The sequence below is a fragment of the Myotis daubentonii genome, chromosome 4 (assembly GCF_963259705.1).
Source record: "Myotis daubentonii chromosome 4, mMyoDau2.1, whole genome shotgun sequence".
Lineage (NCBI taxonomy): Eukaryota > Metazoa > Chordata > Mammalia > Chiroptera > Vespertilionidae > Myotis > Myotis daubentonii.
The window spans coordinates 7,228,625-7,248,468 of record NC_081843.1 but is presented as its reverse complement, the minus strand read 5'-3'; the positions used below and the strand labels follow the sequence as shown (position 1 = coordinate 7,248,468).

At 51.7% G+C, this 19,844-nt stretch overlaps 1 protein-coding gene across 1 annotated transcript in view; it reads right to left on the bottom strand.

Moving 5' to 3' along the window:
• SLC5A11 (solute carrier family 5 member 11) overlaps positions 1–19,844 on the bottom strand; it is a 52,802-nt gene that overhangs the window by 25,763 nt on the left and 7,195 nt on the right. The window contains exons 2-7 of the mRNA XM_059692125.1: positions 15,875–16,031; positions 12,163–12,234; positions 6,357–6,461; positions 5,268–5,327; positions 3,058–3,162; positions 1,770–1,875 (exon numbers count right to left, since the gene is read on the bottom strand). Of these exons, the coding sequence (XP_059548108.1) occupies positions 1,770–1,875; positions 3,058–3,162; positions 5,268–5,327; positions 6,357–6,461; positions 12,163–12,234; positions 15,875–16,030 (604 nt within the window). The 5' untranslated portion in view covers position 16,031. The remainder of the gene's footprint in view (positions 1–1,769; positions 1,876–3,057; positions 3,163–5,267; positions 5,328–6,356; positions 6,462–12,162; positions 12,235–15,874; positions 16,032–19,844) is intronic.

Below are 19,844 nucleotides of genomic sequence, written 5' to 3'. Positions count from 1 at the left end.
GCAACGATCACCACTGTTTTAAGCCCCTAAGTTTGCCAGTGTCCGTACCCAGTAATTGCCAAGTGACACGGGGAGTGGCGCTTGGGCCGCAGTCCCACGCTCTGAATACCTTTGCTTCTAATGTGGGAAAAGGGATGCGAGGTCTTCAGAGCCCTAACAGGCTTCCCGCACAGGGTCATGGTGGTTTGCCTCAGAGGATTCTTGGTTTTGCCACCAAAAAAATGCTTGTAATAATCCTGGTCAGGGCAGTCTTTCCAGTCTCCTCCCTACCCCTCCCTCCACCCTCTTCCCTTGTCTGACATAAACACGTGTACCGGTGGGCAAGGTCACTGCAATAAAGTCCATGCCCGTGGGTGTGGAGTTCTCCTGTGACGCTCCGTCCTTGGGAGAGACCTGCCTGCCTTCTGGCCCAATGCCCTGCTGTCCTGCCGGGTAGTTCACCGGTTGGAGCGTGGTGAGAACCTGAAGTTTGGTACCACTGACACCCACCATCATTTCGATGCCAAGGATCAGGGGGCATTTATCATGTGCCAGGCGCTGGGCTTAGTTTCTCATTCGATCGTCGCTGACATCTGGTAGGTCCCCACCTAGTTCTACACAGTGGGATACAGAGGCGAACAGAACAGCAGGCCGCCAGGCCTCCCCGAGCTTACAGTCTAGTGGGGTGACAGGCCCAAACAAGGAGACACGAAGATAAACTGCACGCGTGGCCGGCCCTTCCCTTCCCCTGGACTCAGGCACACGGTCCCCTCCGTGCTGAAACCTCAGCCGCGATCTTCCAGCAGCAGAGGCCTTTGCGTGGTGCCACAGCACATAGCCCTCAGTCCAGGCTCATTCCGTGTCCTTCCAGCCCTCCGTGCCACTGCCTCGCCTATGGGCGGGGCACAACCTGGACCTGTGCTTGCTCAGCCTCAGCCACATCTACCGCCCTTGCAGCCCCGCAAACAGGCAAACCGTGCTCTCACGTCAGAGCCTGCGATTGTCCTTCCCTCCGCCTGGAGCGCTTCCCCTGCGCCTCATGGCTACTTCCTTCATCACTCAAGTCTGGTTCAACTGCCACCGCAGCTCAACATCCCATGGAAAAACCCTCCCACCCTCCCCAGCTCACCCGCTGAATTTTCCTGCTTGGCGCTTGCAAGTTGTGACAATACACCTGACACTGTGCACTGGTTTCCTTGTTCACACCTCACATCCCCACGAGCACGTAAGCTCCTTTGGGCAAAGACTGCCCGTCTGTTCGCTGCTTCGCCCTCCTCCCAGCACGATGTCCGGCATACGGGAGGTGATACACATATAACAGAATAAGCCGATTACACCAATAAGAGGCAGAGACGGTGAGGATTCAAAACCAGATACTCCTCTTCTCTGTGCCAGTCAGAGTCCAGGAGGTCTAGGATGCAAGTCTGTGGGGCAGAGACGAGGCTGCGCCGCCTTGGGCTCCAGAACAAAGCGGTCTGTGGCCCAGCCTGTTCAGTGCGTGTGAGACACAGGTGCGGTCCTCGATAACCTGGTAAGTCCCCGATAACCAGGTCTTGAGTAATTGGGAAATGCTTGATGCAGCTGCGCTGCATTGTAAATCCTCTCTCTTATGGGCAACCTCCTTCCTTAGGACAAAGCCAAGAGAAATCATGTTATCTAGGCAATGAAGTGGAGTTTAATGGATAAATGGTCTGAACACAGTAGAATACCAGAAGATAGGCTGGGAAAAGATGGGGTGGCACAGCCCCTGCCCACCACCCCTCCCAGCATCACCCCTTATTCAGTCATACCTGCAATAGTGTATAGAGCTGTGATGGCCAACAGCCCAACGATGGCCAGGTACAGATCCAGTTTCAAAGACTGCTGAATAAAGATGGCGCCTGCATACATGTCCACCTGTAGAAACATAAAGTGAATGGATGGATGGGCAGGTAGTTGAGTGCTTGGGTGGATGGATGTGTGGATGGGTATATGGATGGATGGGAGGATGGATGGATGTGTGGGTGGATGAATGGGTGGGTGTGTGGATGGGTGGATGTGTGGGTGGATGGGTGGATGGATGGATGGATGGATGTGTGGGTGGATGGATGGATGGTTGGACAGATGTGTGCAGCAGAGGTTCCTGCAGCCTGGATTCAGGCAAACACAGAGGAATCTTACATTTTGTTTCTTCACCCATCTCCTTGCAGACTTGGGGTCTCAGACTGGAGCCCTGTTGGCAATTACATTTGAGACCCCTTCCCTGGGCTAATACAACAATCTCCTCAGTGGCCCGGTTTCTGCCCTTGGTCTTCGTACACCCGCCCGCACAGTGCACCTAATCCCATGCGGGCGCGGTCATCTCGTCCTTCCCCAGGGAAGCCCTCCAGTGGCTCCAGGCCCACAGGGTCCTGAATAAGTTAGTTTCATGCCAGGCCTGTCGTGATTTGCCTGCTGCCTGGCTTCATTTCCGTCACTCGCCTCCTATTTCCAGTCCTCGGGGTCCTCGGGAACAAGTCGCGTCCACCCATGCCTCCCAGCTTTGGCGTGTTCTAATTTATCTTTCTGGAATGCCAATTCCCCTCTCCAAACGCCTCCTCCGACAGAACTTCCCTTGTGGAGGCTTCCCCGGTGTGGAGCCAGCTACTGTTCGGATGGAATGGCACTCCTCGGCCCCCCTCACCCTCACACAGGACAAGCTGTCCTGGCTCCAGCTGGATGAGACAGCGTGAGCCAGGCTGGCCGAGCGCACACACCCCTGCTCTTGGCCACTTCCCAGGAGCTCTGCCCATCCAAGGGGGGGCGGGCAGCCCAAGGCCATCAGCACCGCTGATCACTGCTGATCGTGGTCTATCTCAGGAGAAGATCGAAGTCCCGTGCAGTCAGTGACCCGCCCTGCCCGAGGCGTTGCCAAGGAAGCTTTGGCAGGAGCTGGGAGTCCCTTCCTCCACCCTTCCCCTGACACCCTCTGCCCATGCTCACCTACCCGCCCAATGCCCTCTAGGCGCCCTGGAGCGTGTCCAAGGGAAGGAGAAAGTTCATGGGCGGAGTCCCCCAGCAGGGGCCCTGGCCAATCTCCCCAGCAGGTGCCCACCTTACCGAGATCTTGGTGAAGATGTAGATAAACAGGTAGAGCACAGCCAGGAGGGTGGGGATCCTGTTGCCGCCGAAGCGTTTCCGGAGGTATTCGGGCATCGTGGTGACCTGGGGCCAGAGCCCAGCTTTCACCCCATCTGGCCACGGCCTCAGGGCACCCCCCGCCCCCTCCAACGCTGCACACACATGGTCTTGGGAGTCGCAGTGGGGGACTCAGAAGGGAGGAGAAAATGGGAGCAAAGCGGTGAGTGGAGGACTTGGGGTTCTGTGCAGGAGGATGTGCCCAACTATCGTATTTCCCAAATGTGAGGCATTTGAGTACCCCACCCAAATGTTTACCATCTCCACTATTATTAATAATGTTTTCCTTTCAATCAACTCAGGTTTTTATTCAAATAAGTTAATCTACAAAGGAAATTTCAAATCAGCACTGTAAAGGGAAATCGATTCAAAGTGTACGGGAGGAAGCCAGCAAAAATAAACGCATGGATAATAAAACAATTCGTTTGGTTTCTCTTCTTTTCTGGCAACTTGCTGTTGCACAGCAAAGACTCTGGGCTCAGAGCCCGCTCTTCTTTCTTTAAGAAAATTCTTTCTTTCAGAAGCACTGGACGGGGGTTGCAGGCCTGCCAGCACCCGCGTGCGCTATCCCCCGGGGTCACCCAACAGCTGACCGACCAGGAAAGGAAATCACTCGCCATGGGGTTCCGTGTTGCTGGCCACGGGCACACCTCAGACCTGCTCAGTGACTCCCTGTGCCCATGTGCTGGCCTTCGGGGAAGTTGCTCTAGCCAGATCCCCGTGAACACCAGGGGCTTCTACCAGCAAAACACGCGGACTCCAGAGAGGACGGGCGTCAGAGGACCCCTTCGCCTGGAGGCACCGGCCAAGGGAGGCCCCGCACGCCTGGGTGGGAAGCCCGAGCCAGGTGTCCTTGCCACGTGGGACACCCCAGGAGCTGAGCCATGTTGCTGAGCACCATTTGGGGGACAGCACTGTTCTTGGGGTTTGGCATGTCTGTCCCCATCTTCTCATCCCCTCTGCACCCCCCGACTCAGGGTTGAGAAAATGTCATATCTAGCCTCTGGCAGACGGCACGATCTTCTGCTCGCCACAGAACACGAAGACCATTTGCTGAGAAGGCCTGGCCGCCTACCTGTGAATGAACCTGCATTGCTACCCTCCTTGACGCCTGTCCATAGTAGGTGCTCAATAAATGCTTACTGATGCCCTGGCCCACCGCCCCTCATGCCCGCCCGGTGCTGTCATACCCCAGACACATTGGCTGTGCAGGAGCGAGTCACAGGGGCCCACCCACCAAAGGCCTTTCTTATTCAGACTCGTATTGTCTCCAACTGGGACCACGTATGCCCACATCACCGCCCTTTCCACAGATTGCACTGCTTCTGGCACATTTTTAAACGACTTGTCTCATCACTAAGCAGCTCTGTCTACTTTGTGTATTTGAAAACTTTTCATAATAGAAGATGAAAATCAGTTATTGCTTTATGAACAACTCTATGATATTGATGATCTTGCCGTGTGTGTTAAACCTCTAAAACAGTGCCAGTGACAGAAAGGTCTCAGTAAGATCAGAAATAATGTCCAAAGCTGCTTTTTCAAAATCCTCAAGCAGCATTACTTGGTAAAATAAAATTATAATATTTCATATCAGTTAGAAGTAACTCAATTATTGTAGTTTTGCATGCAACAGAAGAAAAATCACTGGATTGGGTTTTTCTTAAGTTGAAAGGAGTAACGTGCTATGCCGTAAACATTTCAGAGACCGCTCTGAGGACCAGGCTCCTAACTGTCTCCCCTGTGCACCATCCCTCTGCAAGCTGGGACCACTAGGGGCTGTCCAGTGGAAGTCCTTGTGCAGAGGGAGGGGCACTGGGGAGGAGCGGGGTGCTGGGGGAGGAGGGGCACTTGGGAGGGGCGGGGCGCTGGGGAGGAAGGGTGCTGGGGAGGAGGGGCGCTGGGGAGGAGGGGCGCTGGGGAGGAGGGGCGGTGGGGAGGGGCGGGGCGCTGGGGAGGGGCGGGACGCTGGGGAGGAGGGGCGGTGGGGAGGGGCGGGGCGCTGGGGAGGAGGGGCGGGCGCTGGGGAGGGGCGGGGTGTTGGGGAGGGGCGGGGTGCTGGGGAGGGGAGGGAGTGCAGGCTTGCCCCTTCCCAAGGCCTCCTCACTCTGTGCCCGCGGCGCCCTCAGACTCACCTGGCCTGCAATGTAGATGGGGAGGAAGACCCAGGCGAGCGTCAGCACGGAGAATATGCCCTGCGGAGGACACGGAGTCTGCTGGCCGCAGGCGCCCGGGAGTCCCGCGGCCCCTCCCGTAACCGGGTCTGCTCGGCTCCGTCTGTCCGTCTCTCACTGGCTGAGTGGCTCACCCTCCCGGGACGTCATATTTCCATGTTTAGATGGGAGAGGGGATGACGTAGGGACAAATGGAGACAGCCACGTCTTTGTGGATGCTAGCACAGTGTCCCCTAAGCCTCACGTCATCCCCATGGAGGGGTCAGCAGGCGCTGAAGGGGCGGCGGGGGGGGGGGGGGGCGGCGCTAGAAGAGCCCCCTGGGTCTCTGAGACCCATTTCTCTCGCCAGAAACGGGAGCAGCAGGCCTAGGTGGGCGGTTGCAAGGAAACCGCTGCGATGATGCTTATGAGCCCTTACTATACCCCTCCCGCCCCCCCCCCGCCCCTTTTACAAGCATTAACCCCTCATCCTCACAACGTCGCCACGTGGCAGGGGCTGTTACTATCCCCGTTTTATACACGAGGCTCCGAGAGGTTAAGCCACTTGCCCGAGGTCACACAGCTGGCAAGCGATGCAGCCAGGATGCCAAGTCCGGCAGCCGGGCTCTAGTCTGTACTCGAATCCCACGATATAATGAGTCAGTGCACAGAGAAAGCACTAAAAAGCTACTCATTATAAAGATGAAGGTCACTTTAATGAGCGCACCCCCCTCCGCAAATCAGGCGGAACCCGCTACTCAGAGAGCGTCCTGCCTGGTGTCCGGGGCGTGGCCGCCGGCCAAGGGCCACTGGGCCGCACAGGCTTTGTGATGCCCGCAGGCACCCGGCCGCCAGGTCATTCCCCGCACAGTCATTCCCCATCAAGCAGACAGACCCCGGGCCGGAGGCCGAGACTGGCAGTCAGACTGATTTTGCTGCCGGGGTGCCTGATGCTCCCTGTTCGTGTTTCAGAAAGCACCGCTCTGGTTTTAAAGGTGAGGCATGCACACAACTGCCCCCAGAGCTCCCTGTCAGGCGGAGAGGGCTGCCCACTGCGTGGTGAGTACTCACACTAAACTCATAAGCAGCTACAGAAATGCCCACCGCAGCGCCCGACCCTGCCAGGCCCACGAAATGTCCACTTCCTATGTTGCTGGCAAACAAGGACGCACCCACCTGTGGGGAGACGACAGGTTATACGTTGGAGACAAGTTTTGGGCACCTCCCTGCCTCCCCCGCCCCCCACCCCGCCCCCCTTCACTCCCCGCTCCAGAGAGGACAGAGGAGAAGGGAGAAGGCAGGGCTACCCCTGGCACCTTCTCTTCAAATTAGAAAAGACTCCTCCCCCAGACTCTTCCTTCCACTTATCGTAAATCAGCATAATAAGCATGCAAACCTACGCTGCTACAGTGCGAATTGTGCCTCCTAGGGCTGTGCAGTACCCGACGCCGCCTCCCGGGGCGCACGCGGCCTCCCGGGGCGCACGCGGGCAGAAGGATGTTGTAGGAAGTGTGTCCCATGAGAGCCAGGGGGCCTGTTATCCCAGCTTTGCTTCCAAAGTAGCAAAGCAGAGAGCCGGCCTCGGGTAGAACTCTAAGCGGCCGGGACTGGACTTGATGACCCCATCCCTGGTCTCGGTTAATTGGACCGATAGGCCTGGGCACCCAAGCTGGGCCGCTGACATTCTCTCTCCGGGGAACCTGGAACTGGTCCCTCAGACGGAGCGGGTGCCACCGGGTGGGGGTGGGTGGGGGCATGTCCAGGTCTGTGCTCATCACTCACTCAGCTGAGGGAAAGGACCATGACAGAGGCCTGACCAGGTGAGCACCGAGCAAGAGCCAGAGGGTGGAGGTGAAGATGGAGACAGAGTAGAAATGGGGGGCGGGGGGGGGGCACGTGGGTAAGAGCGAGAGGGAGACAGAGCTGTCGGAGAGGCTCCTGGGCCTCCTGTTGACTCTGGCTTTCATCCAGTTCTAGTCTATTGATCTATCCTTACGCCTCTACCACGTTTTTTCCTGATCAGTGTCATTTTGTAGTAAGTATGGAAACCAGGAGATGTGAATCCTCTAACTTTGTTCTTTTTCAAGATTGTTTTGGCTATTCTGGGTCTTTACATTTCCACCTAGATTTTTGGACCTGCTTGTCAATTTCAGCAGCAACAACAAAAGAAGGCAGCTGGAATGTTGAATCTGTCAGGCAGTTTGGGAAATATTACCACCTTAACAATATTAAGTCTTCAAACCAATGAACACAGGCTGTGTTCCCAATTTTTCAGTCCTTCTTTGACTAAAGAAGAGTTTGTGAAGGATTAGTGTCTTTATTCAGTGGGTCCAACATCTGGGCTTTTTCAGGGCCACTTTCAATGTTTTCAGTGTATATATCATACTCCTTTTGTAAAACTTCCTATTTTATTCTTTTGATACAATTGCAAATGAAATATTCTTAATTTTATTTTTAAATTATTAATTGCTAACATATAAAAATGTTGACCTTTTATATTGATTTAAATGTTGATCTTATATCTGCACTTACTGAACTCATTTATTAGCTACAGTATTTTTTCTGGGTTACTCAGAATTTTCTATTTTCAGGATCATGCCATCTGCAAATAGAGGTAGTATTATTTGCTCCTCTTCAAGCTGGATGGCTTTCATTTGTGTTTGTGTGTGTGAGTTGCCCTGGCTGGAACCTCCTGTAAATCATTGAATAGAAACGGGAGGAAGGGACATCCTTGCCTGGTTCTTTATATTGGGGGGAAGCTCTCCGTCTTTCATAATCTACACTAATAAAAGAGAAACATGGTAATTGACGTATGACCGCTACCCTTTTCATTGGCTAATCAGCAAGATATGCAAATTAACTGTCAGCCAAGATGGCAGGCAGCTTGAAACTAACATGAGGCTTGGTTGCCTCAGTGACAGCGGCTACAGGCCTCTGAGCAGGCAGTTTAAGAAACATTGTAACAAATACCACCGGACTTCAGCCAGCAGATTCACAACATTGTAAGCAAAGGCCAGAAACCTACTTTCAGCCAGAGGCCTAAGAGCTGGAGCCAAGCCTCAAGGTAAAGCTGGCCCAGAATAAAAAAAAAAAAAAAGAAAGAAAAAAAGGAGCGGTTGGGAACTTCAGTCACTCCCAGCCTGAAAACAGCCCTCAGCCCCTCACCCAGACTGGCCAGGCACCCCAGTGGGGACCCCCACCCTGATCCAGGACACCCTTCAGGGCAAACCAGCCGGCCCCACCCATGCACCAGGCCTCTACCCTATATAGTAAAAGGGTACTATGCCTCCCGGCACCGGGATCAGCGTGACAGGGGGCAGCGCCCAAACCCCCTGATCGTCCTGCGGCTCTGTGTGTGACAGGGGGCGGGGCCCCAACCCCCTGAGCAGCCCTGCTCTGTGCCTGATAGGGGGGAGCTCCCCAACCCCCCCCCATGGGCCCTGCTCTGTGTGTGATGGGGTAGAGCCATAACCTCCCCATCAGCCCTGCCCTGAGTGTGAGAGTGGCGGTGCCCCAACCCCCTGATGGGCCCTGCTCTGTGTGTGACGGGGGCAGTGCCCCAACCCCCTGATTGGCCCTGCTCTGTGTGTGACAGGGGGTGGCGCCGCAACCTCCCCATCGACCCTGCCTTGAGTGTGACTGAGGGTGGCATCACAACCTCCCAATCTGCCCTGCTCTGTGCATGATGGGGCGGCGCCAACTCCCCAGTCGGCCCTGCTCTGAGCCCGACCAGGGGCTGCACCTAGGGATTGGGCCTGCCCTCTGCCACCCAGGAGCAGGCCTAAGCCAGCAGGTTGTTATCTCCCAAGGGGTCCCAGACTGCGAGAGGGCACAGGCCAGGCTGAGGGACCCCCCCCCCCCCACCCGAGTGCACAAATTTTTGTGCACCGGGCCTCTAGTTAAGTATAATGTTAAATGTTGGTGGAGTTTTGTAGATGCCATTTTTCAGGTTGAAAAACTTTCCTTTTATTTCTAGTTGGCTGAGTTTATTATTTTAATCGTATAGGGGTGTTGGATTTTATGAAACGTCTTTTCTGCATATATTGAGATGATCATGTAGTTTTGTTCTTTATTATAATGTAATATAGTGTATTACATTAATCAACTTTTTTTGTATGTTCAACCAACCTTGCATTTCTAGGATAAATCTCTCTTGGCCATGGTGTATAATCTTTTTTATATACTGCTAGGATTGGTTTCTTAGGGACTTTTGAGTCTATATTCGTGAGAGATATTTGTCTGTAGTTTTTTTTCTTGTGGTGTCTGTCTGATTTTGGTGCCAGCGAATGCGTAACTCACAGAATGAATTAGAGAGAGTTCCCTTACATTTTTCTGTGAAGAGTTTGTGAAGGATTATTGTCTTTATTCAGTAAGTCCAGCATCTGGGCTTGTTCAGGGCCACTTTCTTTTTTTTTTTTTTTTAATATATTTCTTTATTGATTTCAGAGAGGAAGGGAGAAGGAGAGAGAGACAGAAACACCAATGATGAGAGAGAATCACCGATCGGCTGCCTCCTGCACACCCCCCACTGGGGATCGAGCCCGCAACCCAGGCATGTGCCCTTGGCCGGAATCAAACCTGGGACCCATCGGTCCGCAGGCTGACACTCTATCCACTGAGCCAAGCTGGCCAGGGCAAGGGCCACTTTCTATGGACTACTTTTCTTTCTGTATATCAGCGGTTCTCAACCTGTGGGTCGCGACCCCTTTGGGGGTCGAACAACCCTTTCACAGGGGTCCCATAAGACCATACGAAAACACATATAAAATTACATATTGTTTTTGTGATTAATCACTATGCTTTAATTATGTTCAATTTGTAACAATGAAAATACATCCTGCATATCAGATATTTACATTACGATTCGTAACAGTAGCAAAATTACAGTTATGAAGTAGCAACGAAAATAATTTTATGGTTGGGGGTCACCACAACATGAGGAACTGTACTAAAGGGTTGTGGCATTAGGAAGGTTGAGAACCACTGCTGTATATAGATCATACTTTCTTATTTTTTTGCATGACTCATAATGTTTTGTTAAAAGTGGACATTTAACGTAACATCAGTGGCAACCCTAGAAATCTGATTGTTCCTCATTCCTGAGTTGATTGTTTTAGTAATTTTTTGTTGTTGCTACTGTTTATTTGTTTATAGACTTTCTTTTTTTTTTTTTTTTTTAATATACTTAATTGATTTTTTACAGAAAGGAAGGGAGTGGGATAGAGAGTTAGAAACATCGATGAGAGAGAAACATCGATCAGCTGCCTCCTGCGCACTCCCCACTGGGGATGTGCCCGCAACCAAGGTACATGCCCTTGACCGGAATTGAACCTGGGACCTTTCAGTCCGCAAGCCAAACCGGTTACGGCTGTTTATAGACTTTCTTGAATGAATCCTATAAAGTCTGTATTCTTTGTCATGTGTCCACTTAGTGGTCAGTTAATAACTAGGCAGAGATTTTCTTACATGTTTAAAACAAATAGTTTTCCCAGCCTTTGCCAGAAAGCTTTGTATGGATGTCAGGGTATGCTTTCAACACTCAACCTGGATATTTGTCCTAGTTTTCACTTTCTGTTTATGCAGAGCCTCAAGCTGAGCCAGAGGTGAGAGCTGAGGACCTTTTCAGGTCTTTCCTAAGCACGTGCACAGCCCTGGATATCACGTGGCTTCTATATTCCCAGGACTATGTCAGAGCTTCTCAAAATGCTCTAGGGACATCTCATTCTCCAGCTTTTCCTTTAAGTGCCTTGATTAGTCCATCGTGGGCCCCAACAGTTGTTGCTGCCTCAGACAGCTGTAATGTTAAACAATTGGCACTGATTGCTTTTGACAAATGTCTCTGGGGAAAAGGCTGCTCTCGCAAGTGGAGTCTCCCAGGGAACTTCAGGAAGAGGAAAATAGCGACAATTCTATGAGGAATGGGTTTTAAAGAGCTCCAATCCTATTCTGCTAGAGGCCCAGACACCTATTATCTCTCTGCATCTTAAACTCTGCATTTTTTTTTAACTTACTGCAAATGGGGGAAATTCTCCCTCTTCTTAGTTCAAAAATTTGACCCTTATTTTAGGATCCCAAGTAAAAGTATTATTCCTGATCACCTTCCCTGGGCCTACTAAGTAGAGGCTTGTCTATATATGTGATGTGTATGGGTGATGTGTTTGTGTGTTGCACGCGTGTTTGGCAATGTCCTTAGATCTACTTGAAAATAACATACCGGCCCAATCTCCTTAAGGCTTTAGTCCCTCTCATTTCTCATCATATACGCCTCGGGGGAGGTTCCGCAGCCCCCAGCTCAGGCATTGAGTGTGTGACCCAGGCTTGAGCCAGTCAGCACATCAAACCACCCTGGCCACAGTCACTGGCAGCGGATGGGCATGAGCCATAATCAGAAATGAGATATTTCCCAGGGACACTTCCATGGAAGCAGATGCTCTCCCCATGCTGGGCTGGAACTTAGGGGGATGAAAGGTCTGGAGCAGCATCCACCAGCTTGTTGACATGAAGTCGAGGCTGTTTGGGAATAGCACCCATCCAGAGGAGAGATGATAGATAGATAGATAGATAGATAGATAGATAGATAGATAGATAGAAAGAAATATAAAGAATAAATGGAGGGGGAGAGAATAAGTAGAGGGAGACCAGGCCCTAATAATATCACTTGAGCCCCTGTACTCAGCCATAACTGAAACCCTAGATTTTTTTCCTTAGGTGAGCTATAAATTCTTTTTTGATTAAACAAATTTGGGTTGGAACTAGTTTATACTGTAACTTCCACACAATGTGCAATTACAGAGTCCTGAACAAGCAAAGCTAGACAGAACAGCAGCACTTGAAAATTCTTTGAGAAGCGACTGTAATTGAACCAAAGATCACTCACAGGCCACCACATCATGTCCCCTCCGGCGAGGAAGTAGCCTTTCACGGTGTCTCTTTTGGTCTTCACTGTGGACTAAAACAAAGAAGGCGGGTGAGGGAAAAGAGGAACACACAGAGGCATCCCTAGGCTGCGGACGATAAAGTGAGAGTCCACTGGGCCAGATTTAAACACCAAATAGATTTTGTTTGGCCCGTGGTTATAAAGTAGATTTTAATTTGAATACTTTTAGAGGAGACACACTCTTTAGGTCAACACAGCCCCTACGAGTCCCTGCTTCACACATTGATAATAACCTACTTGACCCCTAGGCCTTTGAGTTTTACACTCATGGCTTATCTATAATAGCTCCTAATGTGTATCATTTATTCTGTGTTAGCACTTGTACAGTGTCTGACACTAGGCTAAGCATTTCAAAGCATTATCTCATTTTATTCTTATTAACTCCCAGGAGGTTGGGAGTTGGTAAGGAATGGAGGCTCAGAATTAAAGCCACTTATCTAGTGACATTTCTAGATAGCAGAAGGGACAGGAATTCAAGCCTAGCTCAGCTTGGTTTTGGAGCCCATGTTTTTAGCTGGCCCACAAAACCATCTTTAGAAGTAAGCTCCCTGGCATTGAAGGCATTTTAATACAGACATTTTGACCACTAAGTAGTTTGTGTGATATTGAATAAGTTGTTCAACTTCTCTGAGCTTCTGGGTGTGAATGTTGGTGAGAGGATTCTTACTGGATGGAAGATGGCATGATATGGTATCTTTTCATCCCTGCAAATAATATTCCTATAGAAAACAGACTCTACAGAATGATGTCAGCATCATGGCAAAGTGGGACCACCCCTTTGTGTCTATAATTAGCTGGACATCTGTAATTCAACAAAGGTTCCTCTGCTCAGCACACTAGCATGCGTGAGAGCGCCACACGTGGTGCACCTGAAGGAGGGTGTGTTGGAATGCGTAGGGAGGCAGGATGGGGAGGAGGACAGGGATGGTGCTGCTAATGCAGTTCCCCTGCTGCTGCAGCTGAGCCCACAGCCCCAGCTGATGAGGGGGAGAAGTCAGGGTGCAGCCCCACACCAGAGCCTGGGGGAGGGTAAGGAGGGCAGAAGCAGTGTCAGCACCTGAAAATCTGGCTCCCTCCCATGACTGTGGTGGAGCTGACACATCTATGGCTCTTGGTTCAGCTCAGTGGTGCCGACTGTCATAGGGAGCCATGTGACAGCACAGTGGGCTCATGGACCTGGCTCTCCCCAACCGGCCACACCCCCCAGCATGGTGGTGGTGCCCTGAGACCCAGGTGACCTGGACATAGCAGCGGTACCCCCATCCTGCTCACCCAGGCAGTGACTCTCATGACCACAGTGCCACCCCTCCATCAGGACCCAAGAGGCACAAGAAACACAGGTAAGAAAGATTTTCTGCTGGAAAACAAAAGAAAGGCCTCTAATTATCAACCTACTGAATTGTTAAAAATCAAAATGGTACCTAAATAGAAAAAGTGTTCACTATTTCAAATGTGCCACAAGCAGCATGAACAACCACGGAAACATAGTACCACAGAAATAAATGACAATCGCCCACAAACCAAAGTCATGGGAAGTTAGGATCTAAATGATAGAGAATTCGATATAGTCATGAAAAAAAGTCAACAAGATACTAAGACACTCAGAAAGGCAGCTCAGTGAGCTCAGGGATAAAGTTAAAAAATAGAAGAGTACTTTACTAAAGAGATTGAAAGTATTAAAAAGAACCAAACAGAGAACCTAAGATGGCAGTGGAGTAGGTGGAAGCTACACTCACCTCCTCCCAACACTGAGCTGGGATTACAACTAAATTACAGAAAAGTCTGAAGACTAGCTGAAGAGGAGTTTTATAACCAAGGATTTACAGAAAAAGCCACATCACCAGGGGTCGGAAGGGCAGAGACAAGAAAAGGGCTGGCCCCACAAACGGAGATGGTGGCTGAGGTTCGAAACTGCAGGGGGTTCTCCTTGAGCAAAGAGCCAGGAAGAGGCGCCCACAGAACATCTGGCTGTGAAAAGCCTCAGGGCTTCTGTCTGTCAGGGGGGGACGAGAGTCCACTGGAGACAGAAGCGCCCTCTTAAAGGGCCAGTGCACAAAATGCCATCTGCAGTCACTCACCCTGGGCTCCAGCAAAGGGAGAACAGGATGGACTAGAGCCATGGTCGGCAAACTGCGACTCACGAGCCACATGCGGCTCTTTGGCCCCTTGAGTGTGGCTCTTCCACAAAATGCCACGTGTGGGTGCGCAGTACAGTGCGATTGAAACTTCGTGGCCCATGCGCAGAAGTCGGTATTTTGTGGAAGAGCCACACTCAAGGGGCTAAAGAGCCGCATGTGGCTTGCAAGCCGCGGTTTGCCGACCACTGGACTAGAGTCACATGAGGAGAGTCTGGGGTTTGTGGCTCTGGGAGAGAGCTGAAGGGCCAGCCGGCAGAATCCCTGTGCCGAGTCCCTCTCCCATGCTGCAGAACACCGCCTTTCCTGGGTGGAGCATTCCTTCCCAAAGGACATCAGCCCGGGGGAGTGCACAAGCCCACCCTCTAGGCTCCCTGTCCTGCTCCCTGTGGAGCTGGGCCCTGCTGAGGGAGGAGTCAGCTGCTTTGGCCAGAACGTAGAGGTCTGGGCGGACTTAGCAGGTGTCAGTGACCACGCTGTGTGGCTTTGAGGTGGATCCCACACCCCCTCAACTTCCCCAAAAGCCTGACCAGCACTTGCCCCATCCTCCCAACTCCCAGCAGCCCCACCTTACTGGGCTCGGTCTCCTCCCAGCAGAATCTGTGGCAGACTGAGAGAAATTTTTTTTAAAAAATATATATTTTATTGATTTTTTACAGAGAGGAAGGGAGAGGGATAGAGAGCTAGAAACATCGATGAGAGAGAAACATCAATCAGCTGCCTCCTGCACATCTCCCACTGGGGATGTGCCCACAACCCAGGCACATGCCCCTGACCAGAATCGAACCTGGGACCCCTCAGTCCGCAGGCCAACGCTCTATCCACCGAGCCAAACCTGTTTCGGCGTGAGAGAAATATTGATGTGAGAGAAACACATCGATTGGTTGCCTCCTGCACAGGCCCTGAGCAGGGCCCGGACCGGGAGGAGCCTGCAATCACGGTACATGCCCTTGACCGGAATCGAACCCGGGACCCTTCGGTCCACAGGCCAAGGCTCTATCCACTGAGCCAAACCATCTAGGGCTGCCTCCTATTTTTAAAGGAGGAAAATGTACACAATATTTTCTTGGATTTTGCATAAAGGAACTATGAGAGAATACACTAATTTACCACAGAATTAATGACAGTGGCTACCTGTGGAGGGAAGTGAGTCATGGACTTTGCACTGTATCTCATTTTAAAGTTGTTTTTATTTTTGAATCATGTGACTAAAGAAAACCTTCCTTTAAAAAAAGAGCACGGGCTTCAAAGTGCAGGAGATACGGATTTTAACCCCTGCTCTCCTAACTTCCCCACAGAATGAGAAAGTGAAATTCTCTGAGCCTCAGTTTTTGTATCTATGAGATGGGCATGGTGATAGCCTCTTCTTCATAAGGACCCGTGCATGTTACATGAGATTACGTAAGCGAAAGTGCCTAACTCGGCACCTGACCCGGGGCCAACGGTCGGTGCATTTTTTAAAATTTAAAGTTTTGAATTTAGTTTCTTCCCCTCTGCCGCCCCCTGGCCTGGCTTACCCACAGTCCCACGGCCAGGACGAAGAGGAAGTACAGGGCCAGCACCGCGATGTCACCTGCCTCCAGGCTCCTCTGGGGAAAGGCCTCCAGGGGGTCCGGCTGTGTGGGCCTCGGGCTGCCATGGCCGCTCTCCATGGTACTGAACACACTTTGCATCCTGTGGAGGTCACATGCGCGTCAGATGCAGAGCCCAGCACCACTCTCCCCCGCTCACTGCCTGCCTGGGACAGCCAAGCAAGGCGACACCCTCTCACTGCCTGTCTGGGACAGCCAATAGGCCCAATAGGCGACGCATGGAGGGATGAGTGTGGAGACAAAGCTGAGGGTCGATTCATCCATCCAGCACCCATTCACTCAGCAAATGTTTACAGGGAAGTTTTATCAAATCCATAGTTAATTCTTACCAATTCAGCCACTCACTCCGCAGAATATAAAGAAGGATAAACAATTTAAATAGTACAGATGGTGTCATCACTTCTGCCACTTAACAAACACAACAGGAATGACAGAGAAAGATGCCTGAGCCAGTTTCTGATTCCCAAGTACCTGAAAGCCGGGCCAAGGCCTAGCCAATAATTTTGTCGGAGGCTTGGCCAGACACTACAAACTTGTTCCAATAAAATTGTATATATTTAACAAGTGCCTATATAACACCTACTGCATGCCAGGCCTTATTCTAAGTATTTACAAATCTGCAAAGTGGGCACTGTTCTACCGTTTTCCAGATGGCAAAATTGAGGCACAGAGAAGTTAGGTTGTTGGGGTCCAGCCCCAGCAGGTCCAGGGGTTCCCAAAGGTGTGGATGGAGTCGGTGAAGAAGGAATGACATGGAGGCAGCATTCAGATGATCAGCATAGCCAGGTTCTCTCTTTATTCTCCTGTTACATCTGTATTTATACCATTTGATCCTATAAGCATGCCTCTATAGTCACATCATGGTATGTTTTGGGTCCTCCCTTAACCTCCTACAGTTCCTTGTTTCATGTTCATAGTTTCTTATCTGACCTTTACCAAAAATCCTGTCTCTATCTAGTTCTGTTGATTTTAATCTTGTCTAGGTTAATCTCTGTGTTCCATTATAAGGGCTATTCCAAGGTCACTATTCTACTGCTCTACTGATAAGCTACAAGGAAGTGACTGAAGGAGATTATCCTACCCAGTAAAGGTTATGTCCTCCCAGCCCCGCTGCTTGCCTTCCCTGGGACTGCCCTGTGTCGGTGGGTCTCCAGGGGTATAGGCTGTGGTGCTTTCCCTGGTGGGCAGACCCCTGGGGATGTGGGCCCAACAAGTCCCAAATTTATTGCCAACAGTCTTAGTCCAAGTTCTTCATAAGTAGTACATGGTATTTCTGTAACACTAGGGGGTTTTACTGATTCATTCCCTTCCTTAGTCCCATTAATTCCTAACTCCAGGGAAATATCCCCACCTGGGGAAACAACCTTTCTCAGGGAGGTGGCCCTGGTTAGAACACATAGCGCTAAGAAGGGGAGCAAACATATTAAGAACAGTATGCCATATACGCCAGGTCTCTTGAAACATATGCTGTGCAGATGTTTCTTCCCTGCAGTGACTGTGTCAAGCAACAAGGATGGACCGGCTTCTGGCATTAGATAACTTGCCCAAGGTAATAGAGCTCAGTGGTAGAGCTGGGAGTTGCTCCAGAATCTGTTTTGAATCACTGTTCTAAGCCATTTCGAAGTGCACTGCACTTTCATGGGTGACTTAAGGCATCTCTGTGGTAGGCAGAATTATGTCTCCTCAAAGGTCTTTATATCCCAATCCCCAGAACCTGTGAATATGTTCAGGTACATGGCAAAGGCCCTAGCCAGTTTTTCTCAGTGGTTAGAGCACCAGCCTGAGGACTCAAGGGTCTCAGGTTCAATTCCGGTCAAGGACACGTACCTCGGTGGCAGGCTCGATCCCTGGGCCCTGGGCTGGGCTTGTGCAGGAGGCAACCAATCACTGTGTCTCTCTCACATCAATGTTTCTCTTTCTATGTCCCTCCCCTCCCTTCCACTCTCTCTAAAAAATCAATAGGAAAAATATCCTCTGGAGAAGATTAACAAAAAAAAGTCACATGAGAAAGGACGATGAAGTTTGCAGATGGAATTAAGGTTGCTAACCAGTGCTCCTTCTAATAGGAAGCATGTCCTAAAGCTCTGAGAGGGAGTGTGCAACCCCCGGGTCCGTCCACGTGGGGGAGGAAGTCAGAGAGGACAGTGAGGAGGATTTGGCCCAGTGCTGCTGGCTTTAAAGGTGGAAGAATAGAGCCGGAAGCCATGGACAGCAGGTGGCTGCTAGATGGTGAGAAAGCAAATTAATGGAGTCGCCCCTAGAACACACAGGAGTCTGGCCTGCTGTTGCCTTGACTTTTAGCCCTTTAAGACCTATTGGAAACGTATGACTTTCAGAACTATAAGGTAATAAACTGGTGCTGTTTTTATTTCTTTAAAAATAATTTATTCATTTCTGATCATAGGTACAGGGAGGGTGAGAGGGTGATGCCCGTGACCCGAGGCGGTCGGACGCAGCGGGCCCACCCTGCCCCCAGCGTTGGCTCCTTCCTCCCGACGGCACAGTCCAGCACCTGAGCATGCGGGAAGTTTAAACTTGAGATTTCCAGCTTACTTGTAAATACTGAAACTGAACCAGCTGTTCCAATGGCTGATTTCCCAACACTCTCGTGAATGAGTAGGTCACAGGCAAATGATGACTGCCTAGCTCTCGGAGCCGGTTCAACTCTTTAAAAGGCCTTTCTTCAGCCAGTGACTAAGGCGTCCTCTGTGTTCCCCGCCTTCAAAGTCCACATGCCTGTGGCGCCAGATGGTAGTTCCTGGGGGTCCCCACTTCCTAGGGCGATGGGGAAAGGCAGGCGGGCATCCCCACTTCCTAGGGCAATGGGGGAAGGCAGGTGGGCATCCCCACTTCCTAGGGCGATGGGGGAAGGCAGGCGGGCATCCCCACTTCCTAGGGCGATGGGGGAAGGCAGGTGGGCATCCCCACTTCCTAGGGCGATGGGGGAAGGCAGGTGGGCAGCCCCACTTCCTAGGCGATGGGGGAAGGCAGGCCGGGCGAGCATGAGGAATGAACAGTCAGTTTGACTGGGCTCAGACCAGGAGTCCAGGAGTTCTGAGGGCCTGAGCGTACCTGCTGGTTTTCTTTTGCGCGTGGTGTTCGCCCATGTCAGTGGCCTTGTGAGCTCTTCTTCCTCCCAGTGAGGGTCTTGGCCTTCTTCCCCCGGGGCAGCTGTGATGCCTGGCATTCCAGAGCCTCATGAGCCCGACACCCTGGGTAGACAGACCTGTGCAGGCACCAGGCGCACGACCTTGGGGAGGCAGGGACCACATCGGATTTCTCTTGTCCGGGTGCGGGTCCCACTGATGCCTGGAGGCGGTCCTGGGCGGCGTGACCGCTTGGTCCTGTGGGGCACATGCCTCCTCCCGTCGGGCCGGAAGCGATGGGGCTGAGGGAAGGGCTGGTGTTCATCTGCTTGTGGAGGAAGGCCAGGCACCTCAACTTGTTCCTGTAGAAATTGCCAGAAGTGTAGATGACTTCACAGACCACGACCACCACCTTCCAGTCCAGTACACCTGGTAGCCGTGGCCCGGGAGATGGGAGCACACGGACCTGCCCCTCCGGCATCGCAGGCAGCTGCCCGAGAGAAAGCTCTGCTGTTGGAAGCCGGAACTAATAACACCCTCAAGGGTGATTTTCACTACAAGCCACTGGCACTGACTTCCTCCTGGTGAAGATGTGATTCAGCTCAGCGTGTGAGCCTCCAGCGGCCCAGGCATGGAAAGGCTGTCCCTGCCTCCAGGAGGTGCAGCCCCACAGTGGGAACTGCTCACAGGGAACACCACACAGGGCCACGCCCGGTGCAGCGAGCACAGAGGCCCACGTGTGGAAGCGTCCCGCCTGGAGCGGCGTAGCCGGCTCCATCCCTGACCCTCCTGATAAGGCGCACACATCC